Source organism: Neovison vison, chromosome 1 (assembly GCF_020171115.1).
Source record: "Neovison vison isolate M4711 chromosome 1, ASM_NN_V1, whole genome shotgun sequence".
Lineage (NCBI taxonomy): Eukaryota > Metazoa > Chordata > Mammalia > Carnivora > Mustelidae > Neogale > Neogale vison.
The window spans coordinates 15,766,848-15,786,616 of record NC_058091.1 but is presented as its reverse complement, the minus strand read 5'-3'; the positions used below and the strand labels follow the sequence as shown (position 1 = coordinate 15,786,616).

Here is a 19,769-nt window from a genome sequence, read left to right as displayed (position 1 = left end):
ACTCCTTCACGGGCACGTGTCCACCTCCCCTCTTTTAAGAAGAGCTTTTACATAGGAGAATGCTGTCAATGTGATTTGAAAACTCTAAACACGGTTTTTAAAAATAAATATTTAACAAAGCCAATTGAAAATTAAGTTTCTCGCCATGTTTTTGTTACAGAAGGGACTCTTGTGAGAGCTTTTCTCTTCTAATTTGGTACAATAAGAGATTAATTGTAGCATTATATTTGCACCAAACTTTTTAAATTTGTATGACATTTTTAGATTTATATACACTTACATACATCAGATTCTTCCTCTGGATGTCAACATGAAGTAACTAAAGACCCATTGATTTTCATAACGGTTGTCAGAAGCAGAGGAAAAAATGGGCGTGCAGTTTCTTAAGAACTCTAACACGTTAATGTTCATCCAGTTTCTTCAATCATTCGATTCCCGTAGACTGCCAGTTCATGTGTATTTTCTGCTTAAGGTCTTTGGGGAAAAACCAAACAAATATACCCAGTTGTCTTTAAGCAAAGATCTATTTCTCTTTCTACTCAACATTGCTGTTTTTAACAGAATTCCTGTCTGCCCCCAATAAGTTTCTTGTTCTGGGAAGACCAGCCCAGTTCCCTCCCCCTCTTCTCCTGGGCAAGCTCTTCTGTCTCCTTCCAGAGAGGAACCTCCTAGCTCCCCTGTCTCAGGAGGGAGATGCGAAACAATGGAGGGGACAGAACAGGCTGTATCATTTGTCACAGCTTAGCAAGAAAGGCCATTCCTGACATTTTTTGCTGATGTCTTATGTGTTGAAAGTATTATGCTGGGTAAATGAGGCTGAAAGCTTCCAGTTTTTTGTTTTTTGTTTTTTTTTATGATTCTTTTACTCAAATATCTCAGAGCCATTAATTCTGACTTTCATATATCGCCAGTTAAGATCAGCCTCTATACCATCAGTTAGGAAAACTGAATGAGAACCGATATCGCACCAGGAACAGAAGCTGCTTTGCACTCTCCCCCCTCCGCTCCCCTCCCCTCCCCTCTCTTGCCTGTGGTCTTCCTCTCCTGCTCTCCCCCTTTCTCTCCCCTTCTTCTTTCCCCTCTTTTATTTTCTACTCCCCTTTCACTTCCCCCTTTTCTTCCCCACTTCTGCTCCTCCCCATTCCCATTTCTGTCCCCTCCCCCCACCCCATCCCCACCCACAACAAACTTGGCAGAAAGTTTGCCTTGATGGTGATATATTGCGTTTTCGGGGCCATTCTCCACTGTGTGCGGGCTCCGTTGTATAGACTCAGGGAAAACACTGTTCCCACAATAAGAGCTTTGTTTCCAGCTTGATGAAGTGGCCAGAGACCCCCAGCTCCCATTTCTTTGGCTGTACCTTCCTCCCCGTGGATGTGGACAGAGAAATAAGAGAAAAGAGATCAACTGGAAGATTAGACTTCTGATACTTTATCTGCAGGCTACAGAGGGAGATTTTACCATAAACCCTGATTAGTGGCTTCTTTGGAAGGAAGATGAAGGATCTCCTTCATTATAGCAGCACTTGTAAATAATTCCTGTAACCCTCACATTGTCACACTCTGCATGACGTACGCATGTCTTTCTTCTGAAGCACAGGGATCACATCTTACCTGTTTCCAGATGCACCTGCTTAATACGGAAACCCACACATAGGATGGGCCCCCCAAAGTCTCCATTAAGTACATTATAATAGGCTACTGGATGGAACACAATGCGGCCACTATAAAGAATGAGAAAGAATTCTTTTGACATCTAGGAATCATGTGCATTTATATACATTAAGTAGAAAAAACAAAGTTGTGAATCAAGCATAGATCTCATTTTTTTCTTTTTTTAAGATTTTATTTATTTATCTGACAGAGAGAAACACAGCGAGAGAGAGAACACAAACGCAGAAGTAGGAAAGGGAGAAGCAGGCTTCCTGCCGAGCAGGGAGCCCCATGCCCAGCTGCATCCCAGGACCCTGGGATCATGACCTAAGTCGAAGGCAGATGCTTAAGGACTGAGCCACCCAGGCGCCCCTCAATCTCCTTTCTGACAGATGTAATTATGCGCCAGAGCAGAGCCGATAACCCGCATACCACATCATTAACCGCAGTTACTGCTGGAAAGTGATTTCTGGACAAGGTCCTTGAGGCGGGACAGGGAACGTTTTTCTTCCTATGCTCTGACTCCTTAGAATTTTGTTTTTCTATGGCAAAAAATGAAGCTGAGCCATGTCATTTGGGCCACTCCGTCCCCCACTCAGAGAGACCGTGTTCCCAGCCCGGACCCCCCAGGAGATGGGTTTCTCTTCCTCTCCTCCGCCTCTTATCTTGTCCCCTGACCTGGCTCCAGTCCTCACCCTACCAGAAATCCTTTGCTTGTCATTCCAGGCTTCCTCCCCTTACCTTCTACCTTCTTCTTCCCTTTACCTTCTCCTTCTCTCCACCCACCACCGTCCTGTTTATGCTGCATGGACGCATGTGTGGGGTGCATGCGTGGGCGTGTGCATGGGCGCACGGGGGGACGCGTGCAAGCGTGGGGTGGCGGTGTCGGCATGGGGGGAACAGATCCATCAGGCAATCCTCCTTGGCCCTACATCTCTTCCAGTTACTGCTCCTTCCTGGCTAGCCCAACGTCTCCGAACGGATATTCCTCTCACCCACTTCCAACTCAGTCTGCAGCTCTGTCTGGTTCCTGCACTCAGAACTCAATTATCCTCACTCAGGTTCCCTAAGACTGTGGGGGCTCGCCAGGCTCCGCCCTCCGCGATCTCAGGACCCCTCCGAAACCCCTCACTGCCGCTCCCACTCGGCTGCGGTCTCGTCTGTGTGAGCCCCGGCACCCCGCGCCGCCCCTGGCCTGGCACTCAACACTTAACTCTTCTCGTTTCCTTTGCAAGGGCCCTGTGGTGCCCTCAAGCCAGAGGAGCGTCCCAGGGGTGCCCTGGTCTGCTGACCCTCACCCAGCTTACAATTTGCAGACGCTGAGCTACGTCAAAGCTCTTTTGTGTGGTTAGCTGCCTGGCGTGGCCCTGGGCCCCGAAGAAGCACAGGAGAACATTCTGGGCTCCCCTTTTCTGTCACTGTCTCCAAAACCGAAGGCTGACCACAGCACCACACACTGTAGCTCCCCATAGAGCTTTCCAGGCCGACTGCCGGTTTTCTTCCCAGATTCTGTGCAAGACACTCCTCTCCTCAGAGCTGTCCTACAGTTACCTCTGTCTTCACACACCTGAAAACCGAGGCCATCTTTGCGCCCCGCTGCCACCTGCCTCTCAGGTGTCTCAGGAAGGGGGAGAGGAAGTACAGGAGTGGGGCGGGAGCAGGCCGGTGATTCGGAACCCATCATACCCATCACGATGGGCCATGGGCACTATTTGTGTCCACAGTGGTTGGAGAATAAAACCCATATTTCTTCTCAGAGCTTTGACCCTAAGTGGAACCAAATGAGCCGGATGGAGTCGCATGAAGACCTCCTGTCGCTATGAGTGAGGCCAAAATATATTTGCCTTGTCTCCTTTTTACCACAGATTCTTCCAGGTGCTTTCCAGTGTTTTATCTGGGCGTGAGGCAGCTCTGTACTGGGCGTACCAGCCGGCCAACAAGGCCTGGAACCGCCCCGCCAAGGCTTCTGCAGGCCCCGCTACCAGGAGCAGCCCTGGGTTAGTTTTACCTCACGAGCCCCCTGACAAGGGAAGTCAGAAGGAAGGAGGAGAGCTGGTGGGTCCTCTCCCCAGAGGGAACATTCCAGCTCTCTCCATGCCGATGCCAAATGGATGGGGAGATGAGGGGTTGATCTTACTGCCTTTTAATTCACGCACCGCCAGTGAGGATAAGAAAAGGTCTTCCTGGGGGTGAGGAGAACAGCGCTGCTCCTGCTCAGCGTGGAAGCTGAGAGGAAGGCATGGACTCCCTTCTCCTCGTTGGAGAGCAAGCATTCCTGTCCCCTTCAAGGTCCTTCCAGCCAGATGAAGAATCAAATTGACCTGCAACAGATTAATAGGAGGAAATCAGATTTATTAGCATATGTACAGACTGACACGGAAATTCCAAAGACAGGCACAACGCGGTCTATAAGTCATCCTGAACTAACTAACGAGAAGGGGGCAAGGGTCTGGGGCCTCAGAGGAAAAGGAATCCAGTTTACAGGAAGAAGAAAAAAAGGAAATGTTTGGTAAACAAATATTTGCTGGACCACTCAGAAAAGAAACAATGGGATGAGGAGAGGACTTTGCTCAAAGTGGCCTTGCTTAAGGCCCTCCCTGTCTACCATACCTAGTTCCTATCATAATGGAGTTCTCTATGGCCATAGCCCTCTTTCTGGAGTGGGTCCTCTCTCTAAGTTCTTTTTAGGCATTTGAGGGAGTGGGGTAAAGAGTTTTTCCTGAAACTGCTGGGGTTTGATTGCTTTAAAAAAAAATAAAAGATTTTATTTATTTGAGAAAGTGAGAGAGAGCACAGGAGCTGGGTTGAGGTGGGGTGGGGGGGAGGCGGACTCCTCCCTGAGCAGGCAGCCTGCACAGACGCGGGTCTCAATCCCTAGGATCCTGAGATCAGGACCTGAGCCAAAGGCAGATGCTTGACGGACTGAGCCACCCAGGCACCCCAGGTTTTGATTGCTTTTTAACTCAAAATAGCCTTCATGCCAAAGTGCCCCATCTTGGGACAGCCAGCCATTGGCCTCTGAAAGCCAACAATGTCCCTCACCCTGTGACCCTGTCTGTGTCTCCCACCCTTGACTCTTCCTTTCTCTCCTTCCTGCCTCTCTGGAGGACCCTGAAGAGCTTGACCTAGGTTTACCCAACCTGCTGTGCTGGTCTTACTGCCCCCCCCCCGACCTTTCTGCCCCACACACCCCCCAAACCCCCGTTCCACAGCTTCTGTTCTGTTTTCTTCACACGGATCCTAGGATGGTCGGTGGTCTCCCTCCATCCTTCAGTGGTTGCCACCACCAACAGAGTATGGACCGTCCCCCTCCATCAGCCCTGTCCTCACGGTGCCTGCAGCCTACCTCCAGGGTCCAAGTGCACATGCACCTGGAGCGGACTCCCCCAGCCCAGCTCTGCACCATTAAGGGTCCTGCCCACAGCCCACATCCCCAACCCTGTGCCTCCGTCTGCACTTTTCTACTTCCTGGATGTTGTCTCCTCCCTTGCCCTCCATCAAACTGCTGCTTCCCCTCCAAGGCTCAGTTCCACGCCCACCTAGAAAGTCTCTTCCAGCCCAGGAATCAACCGCTTCTTTCTCTGCCCCCCCACCCCCGTTTTTCTCCCAGTGCTGAATATTTATCAGCCAAGTGGCCTAAACACTGTATTGTACTTACTTGTTTACACTTGTCTTTCAACTACGCTGGAAGCTCCTTAGGGGGGAGGGATCATGTTTTATTCATTTTTTTTTTAACTCCTATCTTGTAAAACAGAACTTGGCACACATTCTTGTGTCCTCAAAAAAGAGGGGGGTGGGGAAAGAGGTTTTGTATGAATGAACGTGAAAGCTTTTAAACTGTGAATTGATAGAGAAATCTAAGTTATTGTGGTGTCCGTGGCGTTCTAACCTAATACATGACATTTGGAGGGCAGGTTTGGGGATAAACAGATGACTACATTCTAGAAAAGGTGGAGGGGTTGGAGAAACAAGAAAAAAAAATGCTTCCTTCAAAATAAACCCCCCCGCCCTAAAAAAAAAAAAAAAAAGTCTCACATAGGAGTTATATCCAAGGGCTTGGAATTTGGAAGCGCTAAAAAGAGAAAAACCAACCAAAAAGAGTAAACTATAAAACCAGTAGGGTCAAACTTTGACATGTCCGCAAGAATATTTAGGAATGGAATCTTTTTATCTCCATAGTGGACTCTTGACAAGAGGGGGGGTGGGCCGCGGGAAAGAGTCGAAGGGATGTGAAGTATGAAGAGACTTATAGTTCTAAATCAGTATTTCTTTCCCTCTTGTGGTTTATCTTCATTATGTCAAACAGGTTATAATTTAAAAACGTCTTAAATGTTATTTTAGAGAAAGAAGGGAAAAGGAGGCAGGGACATTAATTTAATTCTATAGGCATCTCAGAGAAATAAGGCAAACTATCAGGAACATTGAATTTGAGTTTAAATGTGAATTTGAGTTCTGTCCATTTCTCCAGCATTTCTGCCTAGACCAGCACTTCTTTCTGTGGCCAGAAGTGGCCAGAGACCCCCAGCTGGCTGAGGGACAGGGAAATGTGTGTGTGTGTGTGTGTGTGTGTGTGTGTGCGCACGCGCGTTCTCTGTCAGCCAGCCACACACGGACACATTTGGAAAATACAATAAAAAGAGAATTGCTAGGAAAAGGAAATAGAAGAAATCAGGCGTGCAAAATGCAAGCCCAAATTGATCAGTAGAGTCAGCGGATCTCATTCTGTGAAAAGGCTGTAAGCTTCCACGCGCTTACTCTCAATTTCTGCACTGAATTCCTTGACACTTTGCATACTGGCTCCTTTTCCATTTGCCATACTTGAAATGGCACCGAGTTAGTCTTTACTTGGATGTTTTCAATAACAGACATTACAGGCAATGGAAAAAGTTAATGTGAGGAGGACACCCACGCACAAATCTTGCAATCTTAAGGAGATCCTAAGGACAGAAAGAGATTAGAAGATAAATAGGCAGAATTTAAAATGGCATAATAGGTATTTTTGTCCACCAGTAGAAATCTCTTTCCTGTGCGTCTTTCCCCGCCTCATCCCTCTCCCAGGCACGTGAATTCTTTGATCTTCTTGGAGAATAATTGTTTTCAATGCAAAACTTTTAAATTGATCCTTCATTGTTAACTGTAGGGTAGCCACAGATGCGGACATCAAGCCAATAAAATTAATAAGCAGTGTGACAGGCTCTAATAAATTTCGTGGGTGTCTTTACTCTGTTATTTGAGCACCGACTCAACTGTCATTATCACTGAGCTTCGAACCTCTCATTTTGGCTGGAGATGATTACAGCTGCTAATGTCGTGCATGCTACAGTAGTTCTCGGTAACTGGTTTAGGGTTAAAGTATCATATTTAAAAGACTTAATTATGATCAGTTGGGGGAACAAGTTGTGGCCGTAGGACTTTGATCTGTTTTCTAGCGTGGCCTACAAAAGTCTGGACTCCTCATGATCTGTTTTCTCAACAATTTCAGAAAATGAGCAGCTTTTAAATTCTAGTTTCCCTACCACGGACTGGGGGGTTTTGAAACTCTTTCATTTGGAGAGAGGCCATTATTTGTTGGAAGTGGGCCACGGTTCTTTGTCTCTAACCCCAGCTGAAATTCCTCAAGCCCCTTAACTCGGTCTTTCCCTCACATGAAGAATTTAGTATCAGGTTTCTGCAAATGAGCAAGCTCTTCCCTTGAAACGAGAAAAGGGGTGGTTCGGTTTCTCATTTAAACCCCATGGCAGCCACCGAGGTGAATGTGGCCTGCCTACGTCATCTCTGTCCTGCCCTTTAGCCTGCTATCTGGTGTGGCTCATTCCTATTCATAGCTTCTGTTTAGGTTCACACCCATCTCGATCCTTCTGTGTCACTGCCTTAATTTTACATATGACATGTCCTTTTAAAATGTTGGTCAAAGGGGGTGCCTGGGTGGCTCAGTGGGTTAAAGCCTCTGCCTTCGGCTCAGGTCATGATCCCAGGACCCTGCATCAGGCTCTCTGCTCAGCAGGAAGCCTGCTTCCTCCATTCTCTCTCTCTGCCTTTATCTCTGCCTACTTGTAATCTCTGTCAAATAAATAAATAAAGTATTAAAAACAAACAAAAAAACCTCCCCACATTAAAAAAAAAAGAAATGCTGATCAAAGGGGGTGCCTGGGTGGTTCAGTGGGTTAAGCCTCTGCCTTCAGCTCAGGTCATGATCTCAGGGTTCTGGGATCGAGCCCCACATCAGGCTCTCTGCTCAGCCGGGAGCCTGATTCCCTCTTTCTCTCTGCCTGCCTCTCTGCCTCCTTGTGATCTCTCTCTGTTAAATAAATAAGTAAAATCTTTTAAAAAAACGTTGATCAAAGTTTAAACAGCTATCAAATATAAGCCTTCAGTGCAAATTAAATACCAGCCCATCTTTTTGTATTATGTGTAATTTTATGTAAATATCAATGACTACAGTTATGTTTTCGAGGAGTGTGGGTTAGGTTTACATGTTGTTCAAAAGGCATTCATTTCACTTCTAATTTTCTCAAGCATTTTTTATTTAGGCATTAACTCTATATCCTCTGTAGATAACTTAAGCTCCTTCTGATTGTCTCATTTATAAAAGTAAGGAGGCTCTGTCTTGCTGTTGTGGGTTTGGGGTGCTGGTCCCCCTTAAATCTGATGAATTTAACTTCTTATTGAGATGACCACTGTCTTAAGAAGAAAAGATGTTCCCACAGAGCTTGTTAGTGGAGAAAAAAGGGGGGATACCTGGGTGGCTCAGTCGGTTAAGCGTCTGCCTCCGGCTCAGGTCATGATCCCGGGGTCTTGAGATCAAGTCCTGCCTCTGGCTCCTTGCTCAGCAGGGACCCTGCTTCTCCCTCTGCCTGCCGCTCCCCCTGCTTGTGCACGTATGCTCACTCGCTCTGTCTTTCTCTCTGACAAATAAATAAATAAAATCATTAAAAAAAAAAAGAGAGAGGAAAAAAAGGTTTCTAAACCTTGGTCCGTGCATGCCAGTGATTTTAGTGTTAAAGAGCCAGGACCGTGAATTATATGATGTGGTCTGTGAAACGTGCTCCTGAGAATGGTGACAGTAAAGCCTGTTTTTCCTTTGAGCAGCATAGTGTGAGAGAACGACTGGGGCTTATTGAAAGGGAGAAGGAAGAATTATCTGATGATTCTTTAGTTTCAGGCTCCCCCCAGCTGGTTGCACCTATCTGCTCTTGTGCCTGGGATGGGACACCCTGGAATGCGGCTGCAGCCTGGGATTTCCACAGGATCTGTTCCTCCCCAGGCTGCACAATGCTGTGTGACGTTTGGTCGAAGGCCATAGCACATTGCACAGCCCAGAGCAGGGAATTGTATTTATTTTTTATTTTACGTTATTTCAGCTGTTTTCACTTTTTTCTTATTGTTTTCCTGCCTCCTGCCGAGTTCTTTTTTCAAGCATTGCTGGAAGGGGGAGCACTCAGTTAAGAACTCTCACACCCAGGGTGGAAAACAGCTTTCTCTCAGCAGCTCCAAGCTCAGAAGCTTCCAAGCCTCAGACATTTAACCCACTGTGGCTCTGAGCCCGCATTAGCTCTTCTTGGGAGCTGTTGCTGTGTTAAAAGACAGAAAACTACTTCAGAGTTTTCCAAGGCTCGTTAACATAGCCTACTAGAGAGCATAAGTGAATTATGTGCTTTTTAAAATAAAACAGTTTTTTTTCTATAAAGTGGTGTTTGAGGAAGAATTTGATTCTGCATTTTAACAACCAATAGCTACCTGATTTCAAGGTTACGTTTAAACACTTTCTTTCCCCAGTTTATTGTGATATAATTCCCATAGAGCATTGTATTAGTTGAAGGTATCCAATATATAATGACTTGATGCTGGTGTATAAATGTAAAATGAGCACCACAGTGTAGTTCATGGCCATTATCACACACAGCTACACATTCTTTTTCTTGTGATGAGAAATTTTAAGGTCTGTATTTCTGGCTTTCCACTAAATGAATTTGAGTATCTTTTTATCAAACAAATCAGTCAAGGAAACAGAAGATCATGTTGTTATGCCAAAAAATTTGACATTATGAGAAACTATGGTCATTATGTTACCCATTTAGGGAAACTCTAATACATTTGGGGGGTATATAGCCTAATGGAACACCATACTTCTTGCTCAAACTTGCTCCAATCTATAGATAGGTGGGCATTGTCAGCATTAATAAAAGTAACATTCTGTATTCCATAGTACAATTAATGAGCACATTAGTATCATAATTACTTGAAACTGTTATGAGAGATTCATCTTGCATAGCGAACGATGACTTGGAGAACGATAGGAGTGTTCAAGATATCCTTCTCATTGATTTCTCAGGATTACCTAGACTGCATCAGGGACCAAACAAAACTTCCCCTGGGGACAGAAGAAAGATCAGCCCTCTTTGGAAACATACAAGATATCTACCACTTCAATAGGTAAGTTCCTACTCAAAAGATCCCCGTCACTTAGGAATATTATGACTTTCTCTCAAATGAATGCCACCTAAGAGAACTTAACCACTAATCCTTGACTCAACTTCATCCATTTCTGTGTGCTATCATGCCATGAAGTCTTCTACCTAGAAGCACCCTTGTTCTAGGGGAGTCTTACATTTATTTGATATTCTATCCCAGTCTATCCTCCTGGCTCAGAGTAGAGACCTATTTTCCCTGACAGAGCAGTGACATCGTTCTTCTCCCACAAAACATGAACAGGGCATCCCAAAATGCATGCATGCTTCGTCTGCGGCACCCCATCTCCACTGAATTTTCTAGAAATTTTCTTCTACTTAGGGAGTCGACAGGACCCAGTAAACACACAAATACTTTAAGTCATAGCATACTAATCAAATTAATTAATAAGTTAAATGATTAACTCCAACATATGTTAAGTACCTACTACATAAAAGACACTGGGCTTAGGAAAATTGCTGAAGGGTCTGGGACAAGCAGATCGGTTAGTATATTATACATTGTGAAACTTCTGCCAGGCAGGAGGCAAGTTAAGAGCACAGACGCTCATTTCCAACATGTCTGGGTTTGCATCCCAGCTTAGCCGAGTAGATATCCTTGGGTGAGTCTTGAAATGGAGTGGAAGAATTAACTCCCTCCCTACAAGTCTGTGCTCATGTCTCCCTTTCTCAATGAAGCTTGCCAGATACCCACAGAACACCTCACCTCCTCTGCCTTTTCTTTCCAGCATTTATCAAATTCTGTGTGACACACTCTACAATTGACTTTTGGTTTACATCAGTTGTTTCTTTCCTCCCCACCCCCACTCACAGAACACTCCCCGAGGCCTGGGGTCTGTTTTGTTATTGTCCAGGTACCTAAACGGAGCGTGGCCCATTGGAGGCATGCAAACTTTTGTGGATTGAATGAGTGGAAATAATAAGATTATCCATCTCTATGGTTATTGTGAAGCTTCAGGGCGCTCAGACACCGGAAGTGCCTACCTAGCTCAATGCCAGCCCAGAGGAAGCGTCAAAATATCAACCAGTGATGGTGTTGATTTTGTTATAGTAAAATCCCATTATAAAATTCTGGAGTGCCCTGTCATTGCATGACTCAACCATAATGCACATTATACGTCTTATCCCTCTTTGCTTAATGAAATTGGTATAAGTGACACCTTGGGGGCACGATCCATATCTGCTTTGCTACCTTTGAATCCCTAACACGGAGCACAAGCCTGGCCTCTGGGAGATCTGTGTGTAGAATTGCATCAGTGCCTCCTTTCGTTTTGAAAGCCTGGGATGTAAAAACTGCCTGTGTTGCAACTTCTCCCTGATTTGACTCAAGAGACTTTGGAAACTTCTTGTTCCAAGACTGATTCTCACCCTGAACTACACTACTAGAATCATCTGGGAAGATTTTTTTTTTTTTTTTTAATATGATGGATCCCACACCCAGAACTTCTAATGAATTGGTTTGGGATGGGGGTAGGGCATCAGTTTTTAAAAGCCCCTCAGATGTTTGTAATGAACAGCTGTGGCTGGGAAACACCATCTATATAAAATGGACACAATAATAAGAATATAGAGAAAGGTCACCAAGAAACTGAATTAGACTGAGGGGCCTGGGCATCTCAGTCAGTTAGGCATTGGACTCTTGATTTCAACTCAGGTCATGATCACAGGGTCTTGAGATCGAGCCCTGCCTCTGGCTTCTTGATGGGCATGGAGTCTGCTTAAGAGTTTCTCCTTCCCTCATCCCTCCCCCTCCCCACCATTCATGTGTGCTTACTTTCTTAAAAAAAAAAATTTGAATTAGGGAATTTAGACTCTACATGTTCATTGGTATTAAAACAGGCTCTTTAGCAGTCTCTGTTAGTAAAATTCCATGAACCTCCCAAGGGGCTTCTCCTTCCAGAGGCTACCAAAGGCACTGGGGTTGAGGCATATATGCTGGGCGGCCCCTAGCCTAAGCCTCTGGTGGTTTGGCTGTAGGTTGATGGTAATGACTGTTTGTCTTCTGCCTAGTTCATGGCAGAGGCCATAGAGCTTTATTTGCATTATCACTTTATATCCCTCATCTGGACTTTTCTGACCCCAAACTCCAGGCATTCAGCCACATACCCTCTTGTCAGAGTGGAGCCCTGCTTTCAGGCCATGTTTGGGAAGTGGTAGCACAGTCCAGAAGGGTTTTGGAGGTTTGTTGTTGTTGTTGTTTGTATTTTTTTACTCCCTGGAGTTTAAATCTTCCTGTGTCTCCTAATTTAAAGATAGGTAAGAATGACATAGCCCCCTAGGTCAACAGGAGGGGAACTTGGTGGTAGAACCCATTCTGCTAAAGTCGGAAGATTGAGAAGACTTTGTATTCCTGAATTGGTTCTCTGTTCTTTTCTCTTTGGTGTTCTCTGAACAAGGAAGTCAGACCTGTCAGCCTGAGTCAGAGTGAACGAGTACCCGGATGACAATGTGTTAGTGATCCGTGTGGTAACACCATGGGCATGCAGTGAACACCACATACCCATGCTTGTCCCTTTTGGTGGTCATATTTGTCTATCCCTGGTACATGCATGAGCTCCTGTAACCCTCTTAACAGCTTTGGGAGGCAGATAGAATGCATATTGTATGCACATCTTTTAGATGAATCAGGAGTGCGGTATGGAAAGTCCTTCAGTCAAGGTCGTAGAACTAGATATCCAATTTAACCTATTTTGAATACATGGTTTTGTCACATTTCTATTGGTATTCACTTATTTTATTTCATTATTACTTTCCTTTTTTAAATTTTATTCATTTATTTGAGAGAGAGAGAGAGGGAGAGCATAAGCAGGGAGGATGGGGCGAGGGAGAGGGGGATGTAGACTCCCTGCTGAGCAGGGAAGCCCGAAATGGGGCTCAGTCCCCAGGACCCTGGGATCATGACCTTAATTGGCAGACACTTAATTGAGCCACCCAGGTCCTAACAAGCAGATACTCTTGAAAATAATAATGAGGGACACTGGGTAGTTCAATCAGTTAGGTGTCTGTCTTCTGCTCAGGTCATGATCCCAGGGTCCTGGGAGCGAACCCCACGGCAAGCTTCCCTGCTCAGCAGAGAGTCTGCTTCTCCCTCTGCCCCTCATCCTTCTCACACTCTCTCTCATTCACTCTCTCTCAAATAAATAAATAAAACCTTTTAAAAAAGGCAGAATAGTTCTATTAAAAAATAGCATCTGCTTGTTTAACTTTTACAGCTGAGTTGTCTATACTATTGTGTTCCTATTTGTTTTTATTTCCTTTCCTTTAGATCTGGAGTCTGCATTTAGAGCTCAAATATCTTTGCTGTTATACTTAGTTAAGTAAGAAGTATTGATGCGACTTTTTATGTTAATGCCTCTTATGAATCTTTTATTATATACCCTACATCAGTTGATTTCAGGGGTCTGACTCTGACCAATCTATGGTTGGGGCTTGAACTAATTTTCAAGTTTCTGTTATTAGTTCAGATCCAGGTTTTTCAACATAATATAATATTATTGTGACCAACTAAGCAAGATTTAAATCTCTAAAATTAAAGAGGGGCAAAAGAAAATGGTTTTATGCTAGCCCAAAAACCTCTGCTGACTGGATTTTATTTTCAGGGTATATTTTATATTTCCAAAATACAGAAAAGTAGCGTGATAAATACCCGTGAACCCTATCCCCACTCTATCAAAGCCTTTTCTTGTGTCATATTTACTTTAGAAATTCTTTAAAGCCTAAAGACATTACAAATACTGTTGAAGCCCCTTATGTATCCCTCCCAGTTGTGTCTCATTCTGTGGAAAGTGGCACAGCAATGTGCTGGTCAACCAGTTCTCCGGCATTAGGACAAGAAAGGGGGAATCTGGGATTTATATTGTTTGCTGATTTCTGTGGTGTAAACATCCCATCACAGCAGATTTCAAGCTATTAGCAACACATCACTGAACATGGAATTAGGAAGAGGTACACAGAATTGGCTCAGGCATGCCGGTATAATCTGGTTCAGTATACCACTAGGACTGGAACTACTACTATCTAAGACCTGGTGTTTCACTCCCAAGTATGATTCTGTTGCCGTGACTATATATGTAGGCATTTATTTAAAATATATAATGTGCTTTCACTTTATTTCACATATGACATTAAGTGTGACAAACTTTCACAAAACTTTTTTCTCTCAACATTGTTTTTGAGATTTATACTTCTCCCTTGTTTAACTGTGATGTAATATTCCATTGGGGCATACATTATTTCACATTTTGCCAGTGACAATTAAGACTGAGAATCTTTTCTTGTTTGTTGGCCACTTAGATTTTTGTATGTGTGAATTGTGAATTTTTGCCTTCTATTCCCCGCCCGTTTTTCTGTCAGGATGTTTCATTTTCTTATTGCTGTGTAGGCATTCTTGAGGAATTTTGGCTAGTGATCTTTGTGGATTATTTGACTTGCAAATCATCTCCTACTATATGAGGATTGTCTTTTCACTTTCAATGTGAAAATGTTTCTTTGAAAAGTAGTCATATAATTTATAAGCTTGACCACACTAAATAAATGTAAATTTTATAATCTGTGGATTTTGTGTTTCGTCTCAAAAATTATCTTATGGGGCACCTCGGTGGCTCAGTCAGTGAACCTATCTGCCTTCAGCTCAGGTCATGATCCCAGGATCCTGGGGTCAGGCTCCCTGCTCAGCAGGGAGTCTGCTTCTCCCTCTCCCTCTGCCACTTGCCTTGTTTATGATCTCTCTCATGCTCTCTCTTAAATAAATATAATGTTTAAAAAAATTATCTTGTACTCTCTGTTCATAAATATGCTGTATTATTTTTCTAAAATCTTAAAATTTTGCCTTGTCTTTAACCTTACTACAGTTGTTGGAGGGATGGTATATGGTAGTAAATCCAATTTTCTTATGTCTAGCCAATAGCCCCATCACCGTGGATTAGAAAGTACATCCTTTCTGTGCGGATTTGTCGCTCCACATTCTGTTTCATTACTCTGTTTGCCCTTCTTTGCCCATACCACATTGTCTTTACTGTTAATAACAGCCCACATTACTCTTCGACTTTGGCTTAGCTTTCTTTTCTTGACTCTTTGCATGGTCAAGTGATTTTTTTTTTTTTTTTTTTTTTTTGGTCAAGTTCCCTGAAGAACTCTTTTAGGATATTTATTGGAACTACATTTAATATAGATTAATTTGGGCAGAATTGACATCTTTACAGTATTGAGTCATCCCATCCATAAAAATATTTCTCTTCAATCACACCTTTTTAAAATGTCCTATAATAGTGTTTTAGAATTTCTCCATCACAGTCACACAGACAACTTTTAAGAACTTATTCCTTATGATGTTGACTAGAATATTTGTTCTATTTTGAAACTGGCTATTATTGTCCTCTAGGAATGTTGTTGATTGTTATATGTTGATAAAGTTTCCAACTTTCTGAGTTTTTCCATGAGGTCTAAAGGTAGTTTATAGATGCTTTTGAATTTTCTGTGTAAACACTAGTATCTGAAAATGAAGAAATTTTTGTGTCTTCCTTTATAATTCTTCTACCCATTGTTTTTTCATATCTTATTCTTTGCATAAGTCTTCTCATACAGTGTTGATTCAATGTTGGTATCCTTATTGTCTTTCTGATATTAGCAGGAATGCTTTAACTCTCTTAACAATAACTAAGATGTTTGTTCTGGGATTTACATAACACTTTTTCCTATTTTCCTAGTATATTGTGAATGAGTATTAAATTTCATTGAATGCTTAATCTGCCTTCAAGAAAATTAGTGTATGATTTTTCTCTTTCTATTCATAGTATGTTAAATTATATTAATAGGTATCCTATTTGAATCATACATTCATTACTGAAATAAACCCTACCTGGTCATGATGTTTTATATAGTTGTACCCTGATAAGATTGATTTGTTCATAATTTTTTAAGAAATTTTTCATGCGTGTTCATAAATGACTATAATCAATAACTTCTTTCCTCATACTATCTTTGTTTAACTTTAGTATATGACTAGATTTATATTATTATTTCTCAAAATCTTCCAACATAAAACATTTTGGAATGCAGTTGATGCTTCATTTTTGTTTTCCTTTTTGTAGCCAAATCTCCCTTTCCTCTGGTCATCCCTGCGATAGCCTAGAAATTTAAGTCTCGGGATTGGTGTCTTGGAAGAAATCTCTAAATGGTCAGGAAACTAGGTCAGTGAAAAGAAACCACTTTCCCTTTTGAATGGGCCCCTAAAATCCCAAAACTTTTGTTTGTTTCATTTCCAATTAAAGAAGAAAATACCAACTGTTTTATATACTCCTCCTCTTGGAGTAGAGAAGAGTTACCTAAACTGTAATTTGAATCTTTCTTTGAATAGAGAGGAAAGAGAGACCACTCTTTTTTCTTTTTTTTTAAGATTTTATTTATTTGACAGAGATCACAAGTAGGCAGAGAGGCAGGCAGAGAGGGAGAGGAGAAGCAGGCTTCCTGCTGAGCAGAGAGCCCGATTCAGGGCTCGATCCCAAGACCCTGAGACCATGACCCAAGCCGAGGACAGAGGCTTAACCCACTGAGCCACCCATGCGTCCCATGAGACCACTCCTTATATTGAATTTCTATTTTAAAATTATTAGAAAATTAAAATCATCTAAGCTCTCTTCCTTCTTCAGAAGATGAGAGTAAAATCTCCCCTTTCTCTTTAACTCTTTCCCTTTATTCTGTATATGTCAAGTCACTGCTTATAAAACACTCCGCTAAGTCTAGTCTTCGTCTAAAAAGAAAAATGATTTGGGCCATCCTTTCTTCATTCCCTGAAATGTAATTTAGAAAGCGAATCATGGGGTACATAGAACATGAAGACAGTGAAAGGTGGGGGAAGTTATCTTTTCTTTTAGTGCATTTTGCCACCACCAAAATCTCTTTAACTTCTGCACAGTGGTAGAAATGTTTTTACCCACAGGCTCTTTTCAAGTGAACTTTCAAGGCCAGTGTTAATGTATCCGTGAAATTCACGGAACATTTGGTGCTGTTAACCTCATTCCATTTTCTGTTCCCACGCGCACATGTGTCTGTGTTGTTGCAACAGGTTAAAATGACAGCTGACCTACTTAGGTAGGTGGGGAAAGAAAGTGGTGCTCAGAGTCTGTTGTAGACCAGAAGGGGAGAAGCCCCATTCTTGACTCTTAACCCATGTGAGGCAGTAGAATCTTCAAGGTCAAACTACGGTTTCTGCCTTCAAGTTCACATCACTGGTCAGAGAAAATTTTACATGTAATATGTTCTGTAAAAGAGAACAGTGTTTCCTCTAATTGCACACCCAAACAAGTAAGAAATGTGAGTAAGTAAGAAACGTTTCCTTCTTTTTCATAGTCCTACTCAAAAAGGAAGAAATATTTGGAACTCAGGGAAAAGGGAGAATACCCAAAACCCGAAGGTGGGGCGATTCTAATCTCAGCTGTAGTACAAAACACAATCTAGGAATCACTCCCTCCTGCAGTGTACAGGAATGGTTGTTCATTAGACACACAGAAGCCATGAGAAACCTGGTCCCCACCCTTAGGCTGTAACTCTAGAAGGATGGTCCTGGTCTTTCTGGAGTATCTTCAGGGGCTGATATATCCCATTCCGTGGCCACATCTGTGCTCTCCTCGTACAGGGCATATTATTTTGTAGTTAGTCTTCTTCCTGTATCTCCCATTTTCACCAGACTCCAGCCACAGTGGCTTCCTTTCTGTACCCTCACACAAGTGAGCCCAGAATGAACTTGATATGCTCAACTGATCTCTTAAACGAGTTTTTCCTTCAGCCCTCCCCACTCCAATATCACCTTCTTCCAGAGCCTTCCATGACTGTTCCAGTGCTCTTCTAGCCCCACCCAGCCTTTGCGTTGTGTCACATAGCATACTGTCATATCGTGTTGCTTTGTTTCATTTTTCAGTAAAACTAATATTTTATTATTTTTCACATAAACGTTTCTCATTAGGTGATAATGTGTTATGGCATGCGAGGTTCTATTGTAATTTCATTTAGGTTTTTCTGTTTTGAGCATAATGGTGCTTTCAAATTGTATTGTGTTATGTGAGAAAGCTTAACATGAAATCTACCCTCTTAACAAAACTTAAAGCATACAATACATCATTGTTAACTTGGGTACTATGTTGTATGGCAGATATCTACGATTTGTTTAACTGGAACCTTTTGCTCATTGATAATGAGCAAAAAATTCATTTCCCGCCATCCCCCATCAAACCCCTGGTGACTACCATTCTACTCTCTGATTCAATGAATTTGACTACTTTAGAGTCTCATGGACTCTTCATGCTGTTTGTGTCTTTTGTGACTGGCTTATTTCACTTAGCATGCTCTCTTTAAGGTTTACCCATGTTATCGCAGAGTACAGAACTTCCTCCCTTTTTTAAGGCTAAATAATATTTCATTGCATGAATATAACACATTTCCTTCATCCATCCATGGATTAAGTTGTTTCCACATCTTGTGGAAGTGTTGTGACTAGTGTTGTGACTAGTGTTGCCATGACTATGAGTGTGTTAATATCTCTTCAAGATCCTAATTTCAGTTCTTTTGGATACATACCCAGAAACTGGATTCCTGGATCATACAGTAGTTCTATTTTTTAATTTTTTGAAGCACTGCTTTCCATAGAGGCTGCAGCATTTTGTATTCCCACCAAAAGTGTACAGGGGTTCTAGTTCTTCCCATCCTTGTCTGCTTATTTTTTGTTGGATACTATGTTCTTTATGGATTGTTTTTAACATTTACCACCCCTGATCAGAGCATAAGCACCATAGCATGGTGAACCCCCACGTTCTTTATCCCATACCTCCATACCTATAGCAATGCCTGACATGGAGTCTTGCAATAATTACTGTTGAATGGAGAACAAACAAGATGGTGGGCCAAATACAGCAGGACAGTGGCCCTATGACAAGAGAACAAAAGGAATCCCATTACTTCCTCCTCACTGTTGCCATCCTTGGTGTTTGTCCTATTTTAGAAAATGATTATAAAGGAAAGCTAGCCAGGTGACTCAAGCTAGGGCTCGCAGGTAGACAAGGTCTCCCACCAAAAACACCATAATGCAGAGTTCAGCCCTTGGCTTTCTTGAGTCCGTCAGGAAATATATCTTTCAATAGATGTGTTTATAAGAGAGTGCATGACTGGGATTCAACAGTTCTGATACTAACCCCAGCTGTAGCCCTTAATTATTAGCCATGTGAACTAAGGTAAGCTCCTTCTCTTGTATGAGCCATGATTTCCTCACCTTAAAATTAAGGGTTGGACTGCAAGGTGTCTGAGCCCCATCCCGCCCATTGCCATTGATTTGAACAATGAATGCCAGACATTCATTTACAGGTGAGCTATACCTAGAGCCTGGGTGAGTCCCTAGAGACACTTCCTCCTACCAGGTAGTCCACTCTGGAGATCTGGAGAGGAAGTTAAAGCTCAGAGAGGGCTTGATTAGCATAACATATAGGACACAGGGAGTTGACTATCGTCAAGGAGGATTCTGTTAAGCCATGCTGAATGCTGCTAAAAATTTTTCTCTGATCAGAAGGAGGATTTGTATTAAAAGACCAGGACACAAAACCTAGATCTTGAACACTCCATTCACCAGTAATGGAAATTACTGGCTCAGAAATGTTGCTTCTTT

The 19,769-nt window shown here is 42.8% G+C and overlaps 1 protein-coding gene across 1 annotated transcript in view; it reads left to right on the top strand.

Annotated features, from left to right (window-relative positions):
* PLEKHG1 (pleckstrin homology and RhoGEF domain containing G1) overlaps nt 1–19,769 on the top strand; it is a 98,314-nt gene that overhangs the window by 31,656 nt on the left and 46,889 nt on the right. Inside the window, exon 3 of the mRNA XM_044244071.1 lies at nt 9,985–10,085. Within this exon, the coding sequence (XP_044100006.1) occupies nt 9,985–10,085 (101 nt within the window). The remainder of the gene's footprint in view (nt 1–9,984; nt 10,086–19,769) is intronic.